Source organism: Bombina bombina, chromosome 4, assembly GCF_027579735.1.
Source record: "Bombina bombina isolate aBomBom1 chromosome 4, aBomBom1.pri, whole genome shotgun sequence".
Lineage (NCBI taxonomy): Eukaryota > Metazoa > Chordata > Amphibia > Anura > Bombinatoridae > Bombina > Bombina bombina.
The window spans coordinates 850,968,232-850,990,903 of NC_069502.1; the positions used below are offsets into that span (position 1 = coordinate 850,968,232).

General features: G+C 38.1%; 1 protein-coding gene across 1 annotated transcript in view; it reads left to right on the top strand.

Annotated features, from left to right (window-relative positions):
• LOC128657285 (gastrula zinc finger protein XlCGF26.1-like) overlaps positions 1 to 21,083 on the top strand; it is a 75,499-nt gene extending 54,416 nt beyond the window's left edge. Inside the window, exon 8 of the mRNA XM_053711566.1 lies at positions 19,483 to 21,083. Within this exon, the coding sequence (XP_053567541.1) occupies positions 19,483 to 20,408 (926 nt within the window). The 3' untranslated portion in view covers positions 20,409 to 21,083. The remainder of the gene's footprint in view (positions 1 to 19,482) is intronic.
• Positions 21,084 to 22,672: the final 1,589 nt, after the last annotated feature.

Sequence of the window (22,672 nt, forward strand, 5' to 3'; positions counted from 1 at the left end):
TGACGAGGTCCATAGAAGGCCGAAACGATCTTCTGGGGTTGCCATTCTCCTTGTTCAGAGGAGAAAAGCCTGGTATTTCGGGGCTGGACTGACCTGGTTAGGCGGGATCAGACTGATATGCTTCAGGAAAGTTTTCCTCTGTGAAGGCACAATTGAGCAAAAAGAAGCTACTCCCAGGTGGCAACTGGGCCATAGAACAAGCTATTTGAGCTGTTGTTCATTCCTGGCAGACATTTTTTCTCTTTATATTCGAATTTGCATAATGATCCTTAGGGTCTCTCTAAGAGTGATGGGGGAAACCAGACGTGGACTCCCAGCCCAACGTGCTCAGAGGGATATGGCTGCACCTCACTGACGAGGCCCATAGATGGCAAAAACGATCATCTGGGGTTGTTGTTGTTTCCATTGTTCAGAGTAGAATTGCCTGGTATTTCGAGGCTGGACTGAACCGCTTAGGCGAGATCAGATTGATATGCTTCAGGAGAGTTTTCCTCTGTGAAAGCACAATTGGGCAAAATGAATCTACTCCCAGGTGGCAACCGGGCCATAGAACAAGCTATTTGAGCTGTTGTTGTTCATTCCTGGCAGACTGTTTCTCTTTTTGTTTGAACTGGAAACTTGAAGGTTTCCACAGAAGGTGTTTTTAAGCTAGCAGATTTCCTTTTCAGTGTACCTTGTTCTAGTGCCTAGTGAATTATCTTTGGAAGAAATCCAGGATCATCTGAAGTTTCTATATAGATATGCCTTATAGCTTAAATGTTGGTCTGTGTATATACTTTCCAACAGCAGACTATTAGCATTTTCAGTGTAAATTTTTGTTTGGCCCTGGATTAGATGCAGTCATTGCTACAGTCACTAGAAGTAAAAGTAGACTTTCGGACAGTTTTGCACCTTTTGATAATCTAAGACATGGAAACCTAAAGCTGCCTGGTCCAAGTTCCCAGTTTCAAGATAGAGACTATTTGACCACTGACCTAAAAATATGCTTATTTCCATATTCCAATTTATAACCACCTTTATATTCCTGAGGTTTACCTTAATAAACTTTTATTGCCATTTAGTGGTGTTCCCTTTTGGTCTTGCCACAGCCCCTAGCATATTTACTAAAGTTCTTGGGGCCATCTTGGTGGAGGTACAGAATCAATGCATCTCCGTAGCACCCGATCTAGATGACATTCTGGTGCAAGCACCATCTCTTGAGCAGGTTGTTAAACACACACTGTCCTTCAAGTGCTTTAAACTCATGTTTTGCAAATCACTCTGCCAAAGAGCACTTGGACTCCTCAAATTTGTGTGTCCTTTTTTGGTTTGATCATAGACTTACTTATGCACTTGTCTCTGATAGAAAAATGCAGCAACAAAGATCAGCATATGTGTGCTCAACTTCAGCATACTTCCCTTACTTCTGTCAAGCAGGCCTCATGGTGGCTGTTTTCAGATACTTTTCCAGGTTTCATCTCCGGCCTCTACAGTTGTCACTACTTTAGCAGTGGAATGGTCTTGTTAGATTTGGAGACAAGACAGTCAATGACAAGGTGGCAGGTGCACTAATTGCTTGTCCTGGGGGAGTCCTTCTTTTAACAAGTCTGGTCTGTGATTATGACAGATGACACCCTGCATGGTTGAGGGTCTGTCTGGGGGTCTTTGAGAGTGCAGGGAGTTTGATCTCATCAGGAGCCAAGGTTACCAATAAACATCCTGGAACACACAATCTTCAGGGCTCTACAGTGTTGGCCCTGCCACAGTCAGGAATCCTTCATCTGTTTTCAGAAAGAAAATGCAGATACTTAAATCTTCAATCATATCTAAATCAAAGTTCCCTGGAGAGAAGGAAGTGTATCATATAATAATGTGGGCAGAATGTCATCATTTACATTCCAGGAGTGAAAAATTGGGAGGCAGCCTCCTCACCCAGTAGAGTGGAATCTGAACCAGGAGTTAGACAAATAGTGTTTGAGATGTTGGAGTTTGCCAGAAATAGACCTCATGGCTTCTTGCCTGAATCACAAGCTATTCTGCTATTTTGCCAGGTCTCAGAATCTTCAAGCAGATCTAGCATATCCTAGTGGTTTCCTGGTCATTCAGACTTACCTACATTTTTCCTCCATTGCCATTGTTATCCGGAGTGATAGTTGCAGAACTTGACATTCAGACTTGATTTAAATGTCCTTTTTTCCGCCTTGGCAGCTTCAGCTCAGAAAGACCTTCTCTTACAATGTACCTTCTTTCATCAGAATCTCAGGACTCTATCTTTGGACTGGAATTGATCACCTAATTTTCTCTAGCAGAGGTTTGTCTGATACCTTAATTCAGGCAAGAAAGCCATATCTACCACAATAAATTCAAACCCCTGGAGATATTATAAAAACTCCCCCAATATTAAACTATTAAAACAGAATGTGGTTGTGTTAAATAATTGCCCTCTTTCCATACAAACCCCCAGAAATGAAATATTTGGATATATTCCTTACTCCCTCCCCATCTACCTTATTAGAATTTAATTATAAACTATTAATGTTGGACATCACTCAAGATCTATCTACATGAAATAATAATAAACCTATCTCTTAGCTTGGATGAATAGGAGTAATTAAAATTATTGTGCTTTGTAAAATATTTTATGCAAATCATAACCATCCCTTTACAACACAATAATATAACGTGGTTACAGGGTATGATTGAGATATGCATTTGGAAATATATAAAACCTTGGTTTAGTAGATATACCCTCTATCTCCTTAAAGAGATGGGAGGTCTGAGAGTACTGAATCTTGGCATATGTAAAAAATAATAATATATATTACATTACAGCAACAGGCAGAGTGAAGCATGAACATGGGCGCTTTGGGTTGGACATCTCAAAAAACCTGACTTAAAGCAGTCAGAGATTATAGATTACTGACGGAATTTGCTCACAATGGGAGAAGATAATTCATGTGTATGCTTATTTCTTCAGCACTTTCACCCTTAACCACCTATATTGGCAATATATATCACCAGTCCTACCAGTTTCTAAACAATGGACTCTAAATTGAATATTTCTCCCCACTACCGCTCACTTAATTATTCCAAGATCTTCTGAAACTAAAAGACATAGTCAAAAATCATAATTTTTGCTTACCTGATAAATTAATTTCTTTCATGGTGGTGAGAGTCCACAACCCATTACTCATGGGAATTACTCTTCCCTGCTAGTAGAAGGAGGTGAAGATTACCAAACCCCAGGAGCCCTGTGAAACCCCTCTCACCTCACTGGTAAATCAGCCTGAAGTATAGCCAAGCCAATAAGGTTGGAAAAGAATACACTGGTAGCACTCTAGATTCCTATTCCTTCTAAATGTCGTGTTAATATGGGTAGTGTTTCATGTAACTTTCATTCACAGACATGAATTGAAACATAACAACTTTTTTGGTATATTTAAAAAGGGGTACATTTTTAAAAGCAACACCCCAGAACTATGTATACAATGATCTGCCGCTTTTGCAACAATATAATATCAGATAGCTTGGTGCCTAAATACTATATCACAATATGTATTGTGACATCGTAAGTCCTTAGATTCAACCATCCATTTATATAGTGGTTGTGGATATAGTGTATAATTGTCAGGGTTTTTTCCCTGTTGTGTTGGCCATGTGCTGCTGGCAGCCATTTTACTCACCTCTCTTCCTGACTATGGTGCATTGTGGGGGATGCTGCTCATTTCCTGCACTTCCTTTTATGGCGAGACTGGTGTGCATCTTGCATGTGAGACAGGATGCAGTCTCAGAATTGTGATGTCATCACTTATTATTTAAAGGGCCTCTGTTCAGTATGCTTTGCCTTCGCGTTGTCTCAGACCTGTTTGTGAGAGTTCCTGTGTATTACCTGGCTGCCTGACGTCCTTCCTGGTTCCTGATCCCTGGCTTGTTCCTGACTCTGCTGTTTTCCTTGTTCCTGATTCCAGCTCATCTGACTATTCGCTTTGGCTCCTGACTCGGCTCATCTGACTACCAGCTCTGGTTTTGATTCCTGGCTTGTTATTTGACTTGTGGACTTTTTATTATTTTTTGTTATTAATAAAGGTGTGATTTATTTTTGCACTTCTCGTCTCAGTCTGATTCCTGGCACCCTGACATTACGCAAAGGCCATGAATCCTGATGGTGCTAATAATCCACCTTTACCTGCCATCATTTACAGGATGGATGTACAAGATCACCGCTTGGATCAATTTGCACTAGCCCTGCAAACCCTGCTGACTCGCACTGCACATTTGGACCAAAGTGTCCCGCAAGTTATGGCTGCTCCTGTTTCCTCTGCTGCACCTATGCCTACCAGGAGCATGTCCGGTTCTGCACCTTTACCTTAGTGTTATGGAGGCGATCCTATTCAGTGCAGAGGGTTTTTGAACCAGGTGGGCATTTACTTTGAGAGGTTACCTCAGGCGTTTCCCTCTGACAGAGCTAAGGTGGGATTTTTCATCTCGTTACTCTCTGACACAGCTCTTGCCTGGGCTAATCCCTTTTGGGAGACTAATAAACCTGTGATTTCAAATTACCCTGAATTTGTGGCCTCCTTTCGAAGGGTATTTGATGTTCCGGCTCGCTCCTCCTCTGCTGCTAAACGACTCGTGTCCATTCAGCAAGGTACAAGATCTGTTGCTCAGTATACTATTGAGTTCCGTATGCTTGTCGCAGAGGTAGGTTGGAACAATGAAGCCCTTGTTGCCGCCTTCTTTCATGGGCTCTCTGATGCGATTAAAGACGAAGTTGCTGCCAGAGATTTACCAGAGGATCTCGAGGCATTGGTGTCTTTTTTGATCCTAATTGACATCAGACTCAGAGAGAGGCCCTCTTTCAAGAGCACTTGCGGAAGCCTCCTGTTCCGTTGTCTCCTACGTGTTGGTTCCCACCCATGCCTCCCTCTCCTCCCATGCCTCCTGGTCCCGAGTCACCGGGTACTGCTGAGCCGATGCAGCTGGGATTCACGCGTCTCTCCGCGGCGGCGAGGGCCTTTAGGAGGAGGGAGGGGCTCTGCCTCTATTGTGGGTTACAGGGCCACCTTTTGAAATCTTGTCCTACACGGCCGGGAAACGCTCACACCTAAGGTCCTGTCGGGGGCAGACCTTGGGTGGTTTATCTTCGTCCCCGGAACCGCTTAAGGAGAAACCTTTGGTCACGGTTGTCCTTTCCTGGGTGGACTCCTCCATAGTCACCCAGGCTCTTGACTCCGGTGCTGCGGGCTATTTCATTGACAGTGCTTTTGTATCAAAGCACTCCATTCCTGTTTTGCCTCGGTCCGTTCCGCTTGCTATTGAGGCCATTGATGGCAGGCCCCATCAGCTTGCACTCGTTACTCACGAAACTGCTCCATTGTCCATGGCTGTTGGGGCTCTCCATTTTGAAACCCTCCAGTTCCAGGTGATAAACTCTCCGCATTTTCCGGTTGTTCTGGGTTATCCCTGGCTCCAAAAGCACAATCCCAGTCTTGACTGGCGCAGGTCCGAAATTTTGTCGTGGTCCCCGCAATGTATTTCCACTTGTCTTAGGAAACCAGTTAAAGTCTTGTGCACTTCTTCGGTTTCTCAATTGCCAGAGGAGTACCGAGAGTTCCTAGACGTGTTTGACAAGGTGCGTGCCGGTACGTTGCCTCCTAACCGGTCTTACGATTGTGCCATAGACCTGCAACCCGGAGCCATTCCTCCTCGGGCCGGGTGTACCCTCTGTTGCAGAGAATTGTGCTATGGAGGAGTATGTTGCCGATGCTCTGTCACGGGGGAACATCTGCAAATCCTGCTCTCCTGCAGGGGCTGGCTTCTTCTTTGTGAAGAAAAAGGGTGGCGAGTTAAGACCATGTATCGATTATAGGGGTCTTAATCATCTTACCATTAAGAATGCTTACCCTATTCCGCTTATTACGGAACTCTTTGACCACCTCAAGGGAGCTACGGTCTTTACTAAACTTGATTTGAGAGGAGCGTACAATCTCGTAGTAAGAATGTTAGGGCTGATGCCCTCTCTCGAAATTTTCGCCTCTGTCCAAGGAGGAGTCTGTACCTACTCCTGTTATACCTTCTGACCATATTTTTGCTACCATACATACTAATTTGACTTCTCCCTTGGGGGAGGAGATCCTGGCTGCGCAAACCAATGCACCTCCTGAGAAACCTAGTGGTAAGTGTTTTGTTCCTGAGAATCTTCAAACTAAACTTTTGCACACTTACCACTATCCTAAAGCCGCAGGTCACCCAGGCAAGAACCAAATGATTTGGTCTGTCACTTGACAATTCTGGTGGCCAGGTCTTCGTTCTGATGTTGCTGCATATGTTGCCTTCTGCTCAGTTTGTGCACAGAATAAGACTCCTCGACGTCTTCCTGTGGGTCTTCTTCAACCTATTGCTAACGGTGAGCGTCCTTGGACACATCTTTCCATGGACTTCATTGTCGAGCTCCCTGTTTCCAATTGCAATACTGTTATCCTTATGGTGGTCGACCGTTTTTCTAAAATGTCACATTGCATTCCCTTGATGAAGCTGCCTACCGCTCAGGAGCTTGCTTCAATTTTTGCCCAGGAGGTCTTCCGTTTACATGGGTTACCCAAGGAGATAGTGTCGGACCGGGGTAGCCAGTTTGTCTCCAGATTTTGCCGTTCCTTTTGTGCTCAAATGGGGATCCAGCTTTCCTTCTCCTCGGCATATCACCCTCAATCCAATGGGGCTGCAGAACGGTCTAATCAAGCTCTGGAACAGTGCCTCCGTTGCTATGTCTCAGATCACCACAATAATTGGTCTGAACTGTTACCTTGGGCAGAGTTTGCTCGTAATAGTGCTATTAATGCTTCCTCCAAGATATCCCCGTTCATGGCGAATTATGGGTTTCAACAATCCTTGTTGCCCGATTCATTCATGTCTCAGAGTATTCCGGCTTTGGAGGAGCATCTCCGGCAACTCCGTTCCACGTGGGTGCAGATTCAGGATTGCCTTCATCGTTCTATGCAGCGCCAAAAGTTCCAGGCTGATCGTAGGCGTCTGCCCGCACCTTCCTACCAGGTTGGTGAGAGAGTTTGGCTGTCCTCCTACAACTTGAACTTTCGTGTGCCTTCCAATAAATTGGCTCCCCTTTATGTTGGTCCTTTTCGAATACTCCGACGGGTTAATCCTGTGGCCTACGCTCTTGACCTTCCTCCTGCTATGCGCATCTCCAATGTTTTTCATGTCTCCCTCTTGAAACCATTGGTTTGTAATCAGTTTACCACTGTGTTGCCTCGTCCCCGTCCTATCTTTGTTGACAACCATGAGGAGTATGAGGTCAGCAGCATTATTGACTCTTGTATGTGCAGGGGCCGTGTACAGTATTTGGTTCACTGGAGAGGCTACGGTCCGGAGGAGCGTTCATGGGTTCCCTCCTCTGATGTTCATGCTCCTGCCCTCCTCCGTGACTTCCATGCCCGTTTCCCCAATAAGCCTTTTGTCCTCCTGTGGGGGAGGGGTCGTTGAGGGGAGGGTACTGTCAGGGTTTTTTCCTTGTTGTGTTGGCCATGTGCTGCTGGCAGCCATTTTACTCACCTCTCTTCCTGACTATGGTGCATTGTGGGGGATGCTGCTCAATTCCTGCACTTCCTTTGATGGCCAGACTGGTGTGCATCATCCATGTGAGACAGGATGCAGTCTCAGAATTGTGATGTCATCACTTATTATTTAAAGGGCCTCTGTTGAGTATGCTTTGCCTTTGCGTTGTCTCAGACCTGTTTGTGAGAGTTCCTGTGTATTACCTGGCTGCCTGACGTCCTTCCTGGTTCCTGATCCCTGGCTTGTTCCTGACTCTGCTGTTTTCCTTGTTCCTGATTCCGGCTCGTCTGACTATTCGCTTTGGCTCCTGACTCGGCTCGTCTGACTACCAGCTCTGGTTTTGTTTCCTGGCTTGTTATTGGACTTGTGGACTTTTTATTATTTTTTGCTATTAATAAAGGTGTGATTATTTTTGCACTTCTCGTCTGTCTGATTCCTGGTACCCTGACAATAATAGGCTGAATTGTATTGTGATTAACACTGTAAATAAATATGGTAAGGTAATGGTTTGTGTGTTATGCATTTAGCGTAACCACAATGGTTACATATAATAATCGCTAGATTTATAGTTGGCAATTCTTTTGCAGTGTTTTATATAATCGCTACTTAGTTGGTAGCATTGTGTGTCAAGCTCAATTTATAATTAGCGATTCTTTTAGCAGCGTTTCGTTAAACTACACCACATATATGCTTTTGATCCTAGACGTGGAAATAATACTGCCAAGCAAACATATGCATTGCCCCGTATAAATCAAATACTATAGTTTTACACCATTAAAGTATACCATTATTTGGCATCAATAGTACTGATATTAAGTATTAAGATATCCACCTGATATTATTATCAAAAAGTGGTTTGTTACTCGTTTAGCTTGACCTCAGTTATAATAAATTTAAGATGTTGTAATTCTTAAAAATTAAATAACTAGCAACTATGTTGCAGCATGGTGTGTCAGCAATTTGTATATCAAATAGTCATACTAGTATAATTCATTCTACATCACAATTATTTTACATTTAATAAACCGTTTTTCTTGCAAATCAGAGGCACTGCGATGGGGGCGGTCTGTGCTCCTATATACACAAATCTTTTTCTTGGGTGGTGGGAGAAATCTATGGTGTTTTCTGATGATCTTTGTGAATTTACAGAACATTCCCTTATGGATCAGATACATTGACAACATATTTTTTCTATGGGAGGGGCCAAAAGACAAATTATTAACATTCATTTCAATTCTTAATAAGAATACTGTTAACATTAAACTCACATTGGAGATGAGCTTGGATCAGCTATACTTTCTAGATCTTACAATTATTAAGAATAAAGACGGTCAAATTCAAACAGATATTTATCGAAAAGAAACAGCAACAAGCAGTATTTTACACTCTTCGAGTTTTCATGCACCAAATACCATAAAAGCTCTACCAGTTGGTGAGTTCTTAAGATTGAAAAGAAATTGTTCAAATGATGATACCTTTAAAATAAGAGCTGAGGAACTCGCAAAGAGATTGGTAGATCGGGGCTACAGTAAGAGATCCATCAAAAAAGTGAAATGGAGAGCAAATCAAACTCACAGACAGGAACTTCTTAAGATAAAAGAAAAAACTCCTGATAATAAAACAAGATTGATCCTAACATACAATCTAAGTATTCAATTGGTCAACAATATCTTACAAAAACATATACACATTCTCCACACTAACCAAAGTATAAGGAATATTATTAGAGATAGAATCCAAGAAGGCTATAGAAGATCTACACATTTTAAATCAATGATCAGCCCAAGTCATTTCCAAATAGAAAATAAACAAAGCACTATCACAAAAGGGTCATACAAATGTAGAGTATGTAGTCTGTGCTACTATATGGAAACAACATTATCAGTAACAGACAGATTTCAGAAAAAACACATCATAAGCTCCTATATCAATTGTCAAACGAAGGAGTAATATATGCACTGTCATGCCAGTGTAATTTATTATATAGTGGTATGACAACGAGGAAATTAAGTACAAAACTTGGAGAACATTTAAGAAATATTAAAAATGCTGAGAAAGATAAAAAAGCCTAAAAGCCAAACAAACAAATTGAAATGCTGTGGTCTCCAACACATTAAAATGGGGATAAGAGGAGGCAATTTAGTCTTTTCATATTTATAAAAGGCATCCGCTAAATTTATGTAATCCAATGCAATTGGGATGATGGGATATAATGGGGATACAGAGTATCACAATCCAACACTATACACAGGGAAAGTAATGATAACCCTAATACATATGGGGTGATAATATAATTGACACAAATGTAGAATATTTTCAACATCAGACTGACACGTTTGAATCCAATATTATCAAATTGGCAAATATTCACTGAATATTACAAGTTCACCATATTTAATACACAGTCATCACTCAATTTTAGTTAAGCAAGGGGACAATGTGTTTTTTTTAGGGGGGGGGGGGTCATATTAGGAATTATTTGTACACTAATTTACACACCATATTTCATGTTTTTGTTTAATATGTTCTTCAATATAGACTATAACTAGCACAAGGTATATGGAAAATATAAGTAGCTGACCCAAATATAGAAGGGAAATGGAATTAGATGGTAAAACATAACCCAAGTAGCCAATATTATCTATAGTATTTAAGTAAACAAGCTCCACAAGTATGATCATAACAGTGTCATTGGAACATTTTAATGAGATGAGGATCCACACAACATTATCGATTTAAATATAGAATTCCCTGATGATTGTAACAATACATCGCTATAATAATGCAAAACCGTAATTTCAATAAATTAAGTAGGTGCTTATGACATAAATCGATTCTGTGCATATAAATTTCTATACTAAACAATAGAATTTAGATACATAAATCTGACAGTATAATCAATAGGAGATAATGAATTAAGATGCCTATGATATGTCCAAGATTGAATGTATCTCGTGAGGTCGGTCACCGAAATCTCGCAAGACATCACAGCCTAAAAAATCCAGCAGAGGACGGCGAGCCTCACCCTTTTGAAAAAGCCACTCAGGCGAAACATGTCAAGGCCGGGAGGGTTACCTGAATACGATCTGGTTGATTGACACCCCTTGCTGCAGGGGGCGGCATTGCACCAGCAGTTCACATTTATTGTTGTGCAGCAGACATGATCCGCTATATCAGATCATGTCCGCTCACACCATAGTAAATAGGCCCCCTAGACTGAAGGGCTCTTAAAATAACACATTTATTGGCAACCTCACCTCCTGAGAAATCCAAACCCCTTGTGCCTTCTGAGCCCCTAACCTGAGAGACTTGCACCTGTAAAGATTACAGTCCAAATAGAACTAGCAAAAGAAACCCCTGAATAATAAGCTTGTTCTGGTATTTAGATAGATTTTTGTCCCATTGCTGTGTGCGTGTGTGTGTATGTACAGTATATATGTATGTATTAGAAATAAATAATAAAATATCCTAATCTGGCTAATAGAGTGTCTACATTACAAAATATAGTACTCACCAACAGACATTCATCTACTGGAGGAAACCATTAGAAAGCCAAACTAGTGCTCAAATATAGCAGCAGGGGATATGGAACACCTGTGAAAGGATTGTGACTAATTCCCATGAGGTGAAAAAATGTGTCACTACCCATTGAATCCTTCTATCAAACACTGCACTCTGATTGGAAATGGGCCTCAACTCAGTCTTAGAAGTCCTCTCACTAAAGAATCCTCCAGCGGTGGCAAACACAAGACTGATTTACCAGTGAGGTGGGAGGGGTTTTATAGGTTCTTGGGGTTTGGGAATCTTTGCCACCTCCTAGTGGCAGGGATGAGTAATGGATTGTGGACTCTCACCACCTATTTGAAAGAAAGAAGATGTTCTTCTTAATGCTAAACAGTGCTAAATTATAGGAGATCTTATATTGTCCCTTCCAATAAAGAATGGAAAACAAAGGTAGGATGGCTCTTACAGCTGGAACGATTTTGTTATCTCCGAGATGGCAGAGTTGAAATACATGACTACATGCTGGAATTGTGGAATTCCGTTTCAAATTGACATACAGTAAGACTTCTCATCAGAACACTTGCAGGATCCTTATAGATCCCCCACTTAGAGATGTAATCGAGATTTATGTAATTTTCTTATTTGTCAGTAACTTGCGCTATCGCTCTGGACTTCATATATATATGTATATATTCTCCTTCCTCACACCCCTTAAAGGGACACTGAACCCAAACTTTTTCTATTGTGATTCAGATAGAGCATACAATTTTAAGCAACTTTCTAATTTACTCCTATTATCAAATTCTTTTTTATTCTATTGGTATCTTTATTTGAAATGCAAGAATGTAAGTTTAGATGCCGGCCCATTTTTGGTGAGCACACTGTGTTGTTCTTGCTGATTGGTGAGTAAATTCACCTACCAATAAACAAGTGCTTTCCATGGTTCTGAACCAAAAAAATAGCTTAGATGCCTTCTTTTTCAAATAAAGAAAGCAAGAGAACAAAGAAAAATGTATAATAGGAGTAAATTAGAAAGTTGTTTAAAATTGCATGCTCTATCTGAATCACGAAAGAAAAAAAATTGGGTTCCGTGTCCTTTTAATTCCCCCCCCCTCCCGTTTTTTTGTCCTCACCTTTTTTTCTTTTTTCCCTCTTTTCATCTTGTTTCTGTTCCTGAATGCATCTCTCTTTAAGGCACACACAATTATGGCAATAAGCTTGACTTTTGGTTGGTATTATTATTGTAGTATTTATAATATTTACCTTAGATAGATATACTGGACGCAATTTATAGTTGTTGTTAAAATAAATAAAAAATTGAGGTCCCATTACTTAGCAAGCATATATTAAATAACATTATAGACTAAATAACACAGACTGAAAATTATGGACTTTACATCTTTCTTCTGAGGCCAGTCGAATGGATACATTTCTGTATGTTGATTTAATTTATGCTTATTGTTATTTCAGAATTTGTTTAATAAAGCTCTTATAAAAACAGATACCGTTGGAATTCCTTTTGAATTCCGAGAGTTCTTGAGTTTCTACAGGATGACTTGGGGCAAGGCTTATCTTCCAGTTCTTTTAAAGGGAAAATAAACGCCCACATTTTATTTTTTGGATAGAACAATTTTAAACAACTTTAGAATTGCTCTCTCTGCATCGGTTGCTAAAAAATGGGTATTGCAGGATGCCTCAATAACGAGGCATCACTGCAATACCCTGAATGCGTCTGGAAGCGATCATGATCGCTTCCACCGCTTGAAACCCCTGAGGACGTGCCAGGCACATCCTTGGTTGTTAACAATCGTTTTTTGTAGGACGTGCCTGGCATGTCCTTGGTTGTTAAGGGTCAGATTTTGATATTATCTGCTCTATATCATAAGAAAATTGCCAAAATTCCTGATATTCAGACCTTTGTTCAGTTAAGTTACTCCTCCTTGGAGTCTAAAACTGGGTTTGGGGATTTTCAAGCCCCTCCACTTCAACCTAATTAGGAAATTGGGGTTCCCTCCATGCGCCCATCTATTAGAAAAACTAAGAAGTGACTTCTTTACAACCTTGATGTGATGAGGAAGCTAACATTCTGTGTGGAAGCCACAAAATCCTTCAGACTCTCCTTTTTAGTAATTTTTTCTGGACCACGCAAGAGTCACAAAGCTATGGCAGTTACTTTAGCTATTTGGCTTGAGGCCATAATTCATATGGCATATACTTAAAGAAGTCTTGTGGACTTCACTACTTGGGTATAAGATTCCATATGTGATGATCTTGTTGACTCTCACTATGTTATGAAAGAACACAACATTTTTTTTGGCTTTCCTGATTAATTTCTTTCATGATGGTGAGAGTCCACTGGCCCTGCCCTTGTTGTTCTGTACAGCTGGTGGCAGAACTTGTTTTGCACTTCATTTACCTTGCTTTTTTCCTTTCCTACTTTTCTAGTTTTTTTCTTTACTTGGCCATATGTATGACTGAGGCATTATGGGAGGAATTAAAGCTGGTTTGTAGGTTTCTAGTTAGGTGAAATGCAATCCTACATGTTAAGATCTTGTGGACTCTTGCCATCATGAAAGAAATTAATTTATCAGGTAAACAAAACCTAGGTTACAATATGGCACCACCCTGTAGAGGCGACAGGCAGCTTGCTGAAAATTTAATAATGCTAGATTTCTGATATATCATAGTTTTACCTTCTGTATTTATTACTCACATTCTTGTTTTAATTCACCTTTTAAATAATGTATATTTTTCTGAGATGGCTATGCAGTGTGATGTTTATTTGGGCAATCAAAGGTTATGTCATCAAGTGGACACTTCAAAATTATTGGCTTCTACATTTTCTGGGCTGCCTCTTCGTTTTAAACAAATGTGTCTGCCCTGCAGTGCCCTCTATAGAAAAGGGCAGCAATTTTATATAAAATCTAATAAGGAGAAACTGTGTTGGGGATTACTCTTCCCCTCAAGTCAAGGAGACCGCCTGATGGATTTAAAAATGACCTTGCAGTACAAGTAATTCTATTATGTAGTTTTAGTGCATTTTAAAGATGACATTTTCTTTGAACAGTACGAGCAGTACTTACCTGTCTGAGAAATACAGCCTTGCTTCATTTCATGCTTGAAGCTGACCCAGAGCTGATATGCAACTAATTCCGGGAAGTGGGCTTTTGGGGGGGAAAGTGGAACTCTGCAAAGGCATTGGTGACTTTGGAGTTTTTAAATAAAGGAAAGCTTTCAGACAGGTGAGTTTTGCTTTATTTCAGGAAATGTATTTTCAAATAAACTTTCATGCCACTGAATTATTCATAATAAGCTTAGAAAATGTATATTTAAAGGGTCAGTCTACTTGAAAATTGTTATTGTTTAAGATGATCGATAATCTTTACTACTGATTCCCCAGTTTTGCATAACAGCACTGTTATATTAATATACTTTACAACCTCTAAATTTATAACCTTCTGACAAAGAGCGATCAATCTTAATTCCTGATTTTAGAGTGGGAACTCTATGATATAAATAAAAGGTTAAATCAATAAAAAATTACATACATAGAATCCCTCCACACTGGTTCTAGAATAAGGAAGGTAACTAATAAGTGACACCAGCAATAATTGAATTTTATTACTGTACATAAGCTAATAGGAATGTACGATACCACAATAATGGTTATTAATACATTTTACAAATGGATACAAGGCTAATAATGACTGCACCATATAAATTGGTTTACTAGACAATGGGATAAAACTACATTGATTCCAATTCCCCCTTCATTGGAAGGACATAAAATATGATAGTAAATGTATGCTACCTCCTGAATATTTACCTTATCACGACATCAGTATGATCAGTTTGGGGTGTCCTGCACATTTTAATTTCATTTTAATTTGAACACACTTTTTCTTTATTTAAAATATTTTTTCACCACATTATCATCAGCACTTATCCACACCGAATCACTATAACTGTCAAGTATATGATGCATATGATTGCACTTACAAATAAAATTCCTTTAAAAGGGACATAGGATTACCAATCGGGAGACAATATATTCTGACTCTCCTTCCCCTTCTTAACCTCCAAAAACCTTTTTCTTCTTTTTACTTTAAATATTTACACATAATCAAGAGCACTTGCACTGACACTACAGCAAGTTACGGAAAGTTTCACAGATATTAGGGGCATCGTTAATAAAAACCCCCCCCCCCCTCCCCCTTTTTTTCAGTTTATTTTACAGCACGTAGAATCATAGTCACATTATTTAAATAAACAAACATACTCTTCAGAGAGGATTCAACCATACAGAATATTGTATTAATTATCAAACCCGAAGATAAACAAAGGGGTTATACCCGAGATCTATAGTGTTATTAGAAATATGATAAACACGATATCCATCAAGAATTATTGGTAACATAGAAATATCTGGTTGATAATGACAAAATTTAAAAACCGATATGAATACAAAGGTATTAATATACAGTATAAAATAACAATAGAAAAAATCTGATTCGTAGTGCTGAACGTCACTAACATACAAAGTATTCACATACATACAAATTTATGCATTCATTATTCTAAAGTCATATTAAGATGTGTAACCTATAATATAAATTTCCAGCTAGTAATCTGGAATGGATGATTGGTCCATAGCAATGTCAATCATACAGGTAACATTAATTCATTAGAAACGCCATACAGAACAGATGATTGGTCCAGAGTAATGTCGATCAACAAATCTATAGACGATTTTCAACCAATTAGAGTGGAGCGAGGGCGGGACTTCCGGTTTTGCAGGGTTTAAATCCCCAAAAACTCGGCGGCTCGCTGCCTTTGATAAAGCCCTATCGGGCGAAACGCGTCAGGGGAGAGTGTCGATTCCTTCACACTCGAATTTTTGTGTATTTTTAACTGCCCAGTACCATCTATCCATGTACCGCTAAAATTGTACCTTCAAAATATACTTCGTAGCGAGTGACTTGGGTGTATCTGGGGATATGGTATAAACCAACACCCCAACATCACTATTACACTATGTGCCCTCGATAATGAATCAAGGGATTTAAACTGAATGAATGTCTGAATGATCAATCTAGCTTACAAGGTTGTATCAGTGCACCGGGCAGCAAACACCGGGCGTATTCATTGCAAGGCTATGTAAAATATAAACATTCAATATAGAACCTGGGTTGTGCCAGATAGTAATTTAACTTGATATATAGCCTATTAACAGAGTGGACAGTAGAAAATATAAACTCACAGTCAATATTCTACTCAGACTGCGAATAACAGAATCGTAGCTGTATGAGTGCTGCACAGCTGATTGGAATGAAAAATAACTGATAACAGTAAAAACTCACAGCCTGGGTTGTGCCAGACTTAGCTTTATCTATATATTGAATTGTGCGAGATGATGTGTAGAAGTGTGTGTATGAACAAATACCATGATGAATGAACAATGAAACATTTATATCGGCTAACTGGGTTATAACTATCCAGATTGACTCACTAAAAAGACTTTGTAATTTATAGATACCCAATTTACTGAGTCTGGGTTGTGCCAGACTTAGCTTTATCAGATTTATACAGCCTTTGATATATAGTGGATACCGAAATAAGAGCACCTAAACTCATTGTGACTGCACAGACAGAATTACTAACTCTGACACTGTACAGACATAGCTTGGCTGAACAATATACGATATGACCTGGTATTAACTGCAGGCCATTACCGCAATGTACTCAAGTTATAATTTGTACTAAATAGCAGCATAGGGTGTCTGATACAGTGATACCTAAGGACTTGAACAGAGGGAGTAACAGACAACTATTAGATATAGCTACATTCATATATAGAACTGTGTGAGGTGCGTTGCAGTGGTGTGTATCTGAAGAAACTTTATGACTAACAAGTAATGATAAACTCACAAAGGCAATCTGGGTCATTAGTATCCAGATCGATCCACTAGAAAGGCTCTCTAATTCACAAATATTTAACTTATCTAGTCTGGGTTGTGCCAGACTCAGCCACAATAGAAATATTTAGCCCTTCACATATAAGTGATGCCGGAATAACAGCACTTTAACTCATTGTGATTACCAACTCTGACACCGCACAGACTTAGCTGGGCTGAACAATTATTCATATGACCTGATAGTAGCAGCTAGCTATTACCACAGTGTACTGATGTTACAATATAGACTGAACACAATTTAATATTAAAATTCAGTAATCCAGGGATTAATAAAGAGAGGGGACATGTTCTACCCATTCTCTCATTACATATACCCAACTCACACTTGTAATCACTTTTTGATGTAGGTACACTGTAACAGTGTTTTAGCGAACGCTATTTTGTTATTAAAAATTTTTGGATCATTCATGACTGTGAATATAGACAGGCCTAATTCAGATTACTGGTGATCCAATATATGTTGATATTACTGGTATATGGTACTGGAGTGTATTTTAATAGTATGTGTATTTCAACCAACAATTTGGTTTTTTAAAAGGTTACAATAAAAGTTAATTTTTATCCAATCCCAGCAGGGACCACCCACCCTATAGTTTAGGGCCCAGAGTGCTAAAAGTGCATACTTTGGGAATTGTGGTATTCTTTATATCATTTTTCCATTCGGTTTGATTATAACCTTCTGCAGGCTGCCTCTTACTTAATTTGCTAAAATACAAGTTTGTAAAAGCACTGAGATAAGGGACTGTTTTACCTCTATGATTACCTATATCTAAGCTTCTGCTTAGATGCACTGAAACTGCCCCCTATTTCAGTCCTTTTTACAAACAGGCATTTTAGCCAATTAGTGCTGGTTCCTGCATAACTCCACGGGAGTAATCACATTATTTATAAGGCTCATGAACTAGCAATGTCTGGCTGTGAAAAGCTAACAAAAAGCACTAAGATAAGAGGAGCCCTACAGGTGCTTACAAACAGGCAAATTTAGAGGTTTAAAAAGTGTATTAAAGGAACATGAAACCCCAAAATTTTCTTTTTATGATTCAGATACAGAATTTAATATTAAACAACTTCCCAATTTATTTTTATTATCTTATGTGTTTTGTTTTCTTGGTAAACTTTGTTGAAAAGGATACCTAGGTAGGCTCAGGAGCTGGGAGCTAGCTGCTGATTGGTGGCTGCACACATACCTCTTGTCATTGGTTTATGAGTATTTTCAGGTAGTTCCCAGTAGTGCATTGCTTAACCTTCAATAAAGGATACCAAAGGAATAAAGCAAAATTGATAATAGAAGTAAATTGGAGAGTTGTTTAAAATTACATGTTCTATATAAATCAGGAAAGAAAATTGTTGGGTTTCATGTCCCTTTAATATAACAATGTTGGATGTGCAAAGCTGGGGAATGGATAGTAAAGGCATTATCTATCTTTTAAAAAAATATCAAGTTGACTGTCCCTTTTAAGTACACTAAAAATACATATATTGCCAAGAGACAAACAGAATAGCAAGTAGCAAAGAGGAAGCAAGTTTTACAATGTCCGTAAACAAAGCATTGCATTATGAGAGCATAAAAATAAAAAATAAAATAAAAAACTTAAGCAACATTTGTTAACCTTTTCTGGTCCTATAAATTAAATAAAACTGCAGCCGGCAGGTTTTATTTCATTTTCGCACCACACTTTTGAATTTTTCAGCTAAATAGCAAGTCACTGCTAGATGGCGCTATTTAGCTGTGAAATTCAAAATTGGAAATGTCGGAATATATCCGGCGTTTGACCCCATGCTGTAAAACGCTTTGTCGGATATATTCCAACAAAGGACCTGAAAGGGTTAACTAACAATAGTTATAAATAGTTTTGTGACTGACGTAATGTTATTACATTTTATTTGAACATCAAAAGCACTATTTTTTTTAAATTACAATACAAAAAAAAATTAATAGAATATTGATTCTAGAAATATGTATTTGTTTATGTTCACTACATAGTTCATTTTAAATATTATACATTACTTTTTCATAATTTAATGTGTAGAAAATGTTAATTACAAGTAAAGAATCTGGTATAAATGCAACATTCTAAAAAAATAAAGCTTAATGCTTTGTACACATAAGCAATAGTTATAAACAGTTGTTTTGTATCTAAAGAATTAAATCACTAACATTGTCAATGAACACAATTTTAAAACTTTACGCACTTAAAAAAAAAATAGTTATAAAAGTACATTAATTTCTTTTTATTTTAATGATTAACAAATATGGAATGCAGAGGCATCCTTAAAAATAGTCCATAGTGTCCAGTAAAATTCCCTTAAGCCTTAGCATGGAGGCTGGGAAAAGGTCTAGGGGTCATAGCCGTACCTTACCTTTGTGGCAGACACGTATTCAGAACAGTTAAAATGTTCTCAAAAGAAAATAATTATGCAATTAATAAATAACTTTAATATTTCTTATTAACAGGTGAATTCATAAACTGCAGTAATCCTGGTCGTGATCAGACTGCAAATGCTTCTCTCAGTCTTCTCCAAAATCAAAAGGATCATGTAGAAAATGTATGTTCTGAACGTGGGAAATGTTTCACGGAGAAATCAGAACTTTTTGACTATCAGAAAATGTATACAGGAGAGAAAGCATTTTCTTGTTCTGACTGTGAGAAATGTTTTACTCGGAAATCAGATCTTATTACTCATCAGAAAACTCACACAGGAGAGAAAGCATTTCCTTGTTCTGACTGTGGGAAATGTTTTACTCGAAAATCAGTTCTTATTAGGCATCAAGAAATTCACAAAGGAGAAAAAGCATTTTCATGTTCTGACTGTGGGAAATGTTTTACTTGGAAATCAAATCTTATTACGCATCTCAAAATTCACACAGGAGAAAAATCATTTTCATGTTCTGACTGTGGGAAATGTTTTACTCGGAAATCAAATCTTATTACGCATCACAAAATTCACACAGGAGAAAAAGTATTTTCATGTTCTGACTGCGGGAAATGTTTTACTCATAAATCAGATTTTATTACGCATCAGAAAATTCACACAGGAGAAAAAGCATTTTCATGTTCTGACTGTGGAAAATGTTTCACTCAGAAATCAGTTCTTATTAGGCATCAAAAAATTCACAAAGGATTTTTAAAAGCATTTTCATGTTCTGACTGTGGGAAATGTTTTACATGGAAATCAGATCTTATTAGCCATCACAAAATTCACACGGGAGAAAAAGCATTTTCATGTTCTGATTGTGGGAAATGCTTTATGCGGAAATCAATTTTAATTAGGCATCAAAAAATTCACACAGGAGAAATAAAAACATATGTATGTTCTGACTGTGGGCAACATTTTACTCAGAAATCAAGTCTTATTAATCATCTGAAAATTCATAAATGAGAGAACGCATTTTCATGTTCTGACTGTAGAAAAAGTTTTACTTGGAAATCAGATCTTATTAAGCATCACCAATTTCACACAGACTAAAAAGCATTTTCATGTTCTGACTGTGGGAAATGTTTTATTCTGAAATCACATCTTATTAGGCATCAGAAAATTCACAAAGGAGAAAAATGATTTTATGTTCTGAATGTAATAAATGTTTTGCTTGGAATTCAAACCTGAAAATTCATATTAAAGGAAATCAGAAAAATCAGAGCTTAACCTCTTAAGTGCAGAGGGACGTAGTCATCATCTGCACAATGTCTAAAGTGATGGTAATGACTACATGTGGTCCTCTGGTGGTGTAGCTTTTGGAGCTGTTTGAGGATCCCTTTGCATCTCAAGTGGTTACAAAGTGGCCCAATGTGTATGTCATCCCCAGGGGTATCTGGTGTCCCTATATAGGTTTGAATAGCAAAGTGGTCACCTTTTATATATATATATATATTTATTATTATTTTGATTTTCAATTATTTATTTTTTAGAAAAAAACACTGAATTAATATTTTAGAAAGATCACCAAATAGAATTATAGATCCACAAAAGTTTGGACAATACAGGTCAGAAATAATTCACATTGTATTGTTTACAACTATGTTTATTAACATTTTAATAAAGATATGCATTTGTTCACAGCGTTTGTTCTAGATTTCTCACACATCATGGAATATACATAAAATAATGGTATAGTTAAAATCTGCTGGGCCAGAGGCAATGGGACACACTAAATTAAGAGGAAGCCCAGAATTGGGGAATGTTTCAATTTTAATAATAGTTAATTGGATCTTATAGTTTTGTACTTCAGATGATGCCAAACATATTCCAGCTGAACCCTAACACTGAGATAGTTATGTGATATTCAATACATATAGTACGGTTAGCTGTTTCTGGTTTATAGTCCCTTAGACACAGAAAAGAATCACTTAGTTGATTTACTTCAACACACTATAGATATGTCCCTCTGTAAGGCTCTATATGGAAATTCCCCATTAATTAACAAAGGTTCTTATTGGATGTATGTATTTATTCTTTTACCCTTAAGCCGCCTAGCAGCTCTCTTAGCTTAACAACTCAGGTTTAGTAGCATAGACCAGCACCTTGTCCTATATTAAGTTATACAGAAAGTTGCCTGTAATAATCAGATGATAGTTATACCCTATGGAAAAGTAGCACAGTCCTTTACCGTATATCATTTTAATTTTTTTTTCACCTCCAGCCATTTAAGATCTATCACACGGGTTCATGAGTAGCCCATTCACTAGTTGGGAGGTTCATAAAAGTATTTATCTTTCTAGCTTACCTCCGTCAATTCTGGATATTACATACAGGTCCAAGAGTGGCCTACTACTAGCTTAGGAGGTTCCTATAAATTTATAAAAGGAGGTCTATGATGTTTTTGCCTATCATTTTTTAGTTTACAGGTTATTATTTGAATTGGTTTGGTTTGTAGCATCTTTGTTGCTATGCTTGGTGACTATGTTTCCACCAATTTGCATATTTTCTCATTATGGTATAAAAATTGTTCTTATACCTGTTTGTTTTGAACTGTGGCAAATTTTATCTGTGATTTAATTTTTACTAAAAACCTCAATAAAAAATGTATTAAAAAAAAAAAAATCTGCTGGGTCAGCAGAAAAAAACAACAACAATGTATCGTTTGTGTGGGTTTCTCACTTAAAAATGATTTCCAGTTGTGCTTAAATGTGAGCAGCATCTAAAAACTCAGAAACCTATCAGCACAGAGTGTGAAATGGTTCAGCTGTGAAGAGGTGACAAGAACATTAAAAACTTTTAGAATGTAATATAGATTGTTTAATTATGTGAATTAAAACTACTCTAATATGCATTCATTATTTATTTTGTGATGTGACCAAATCCCATGTGTTTCTTTATAGAAATGAGAGCTGCCATGTTGAAACCTTTATCTCTCTTGTTTAAAGAGACAATTTAGCCTAAATGTTTGCCCCCTTAAATTTGTTTCCAAAGATCCATTTTACTTGCCTTTATATTAACATTTAAAATGTGGTATCCCTACCTGTACTTAAAGTTTCTATACTTAAGTATTGGCTATAAAAAAAAAGCTGTGTAAACATAGTGTCACAGTGAAGAAAAAAAAACCTTTACAGCGTTCTAGTAGTAGACATAGAGATTTTGTTGCGCTAAACAGGTTACCGTTATCAGGGTGGTTTAACCATCAGGATATAACTAATGTTACAAACAGT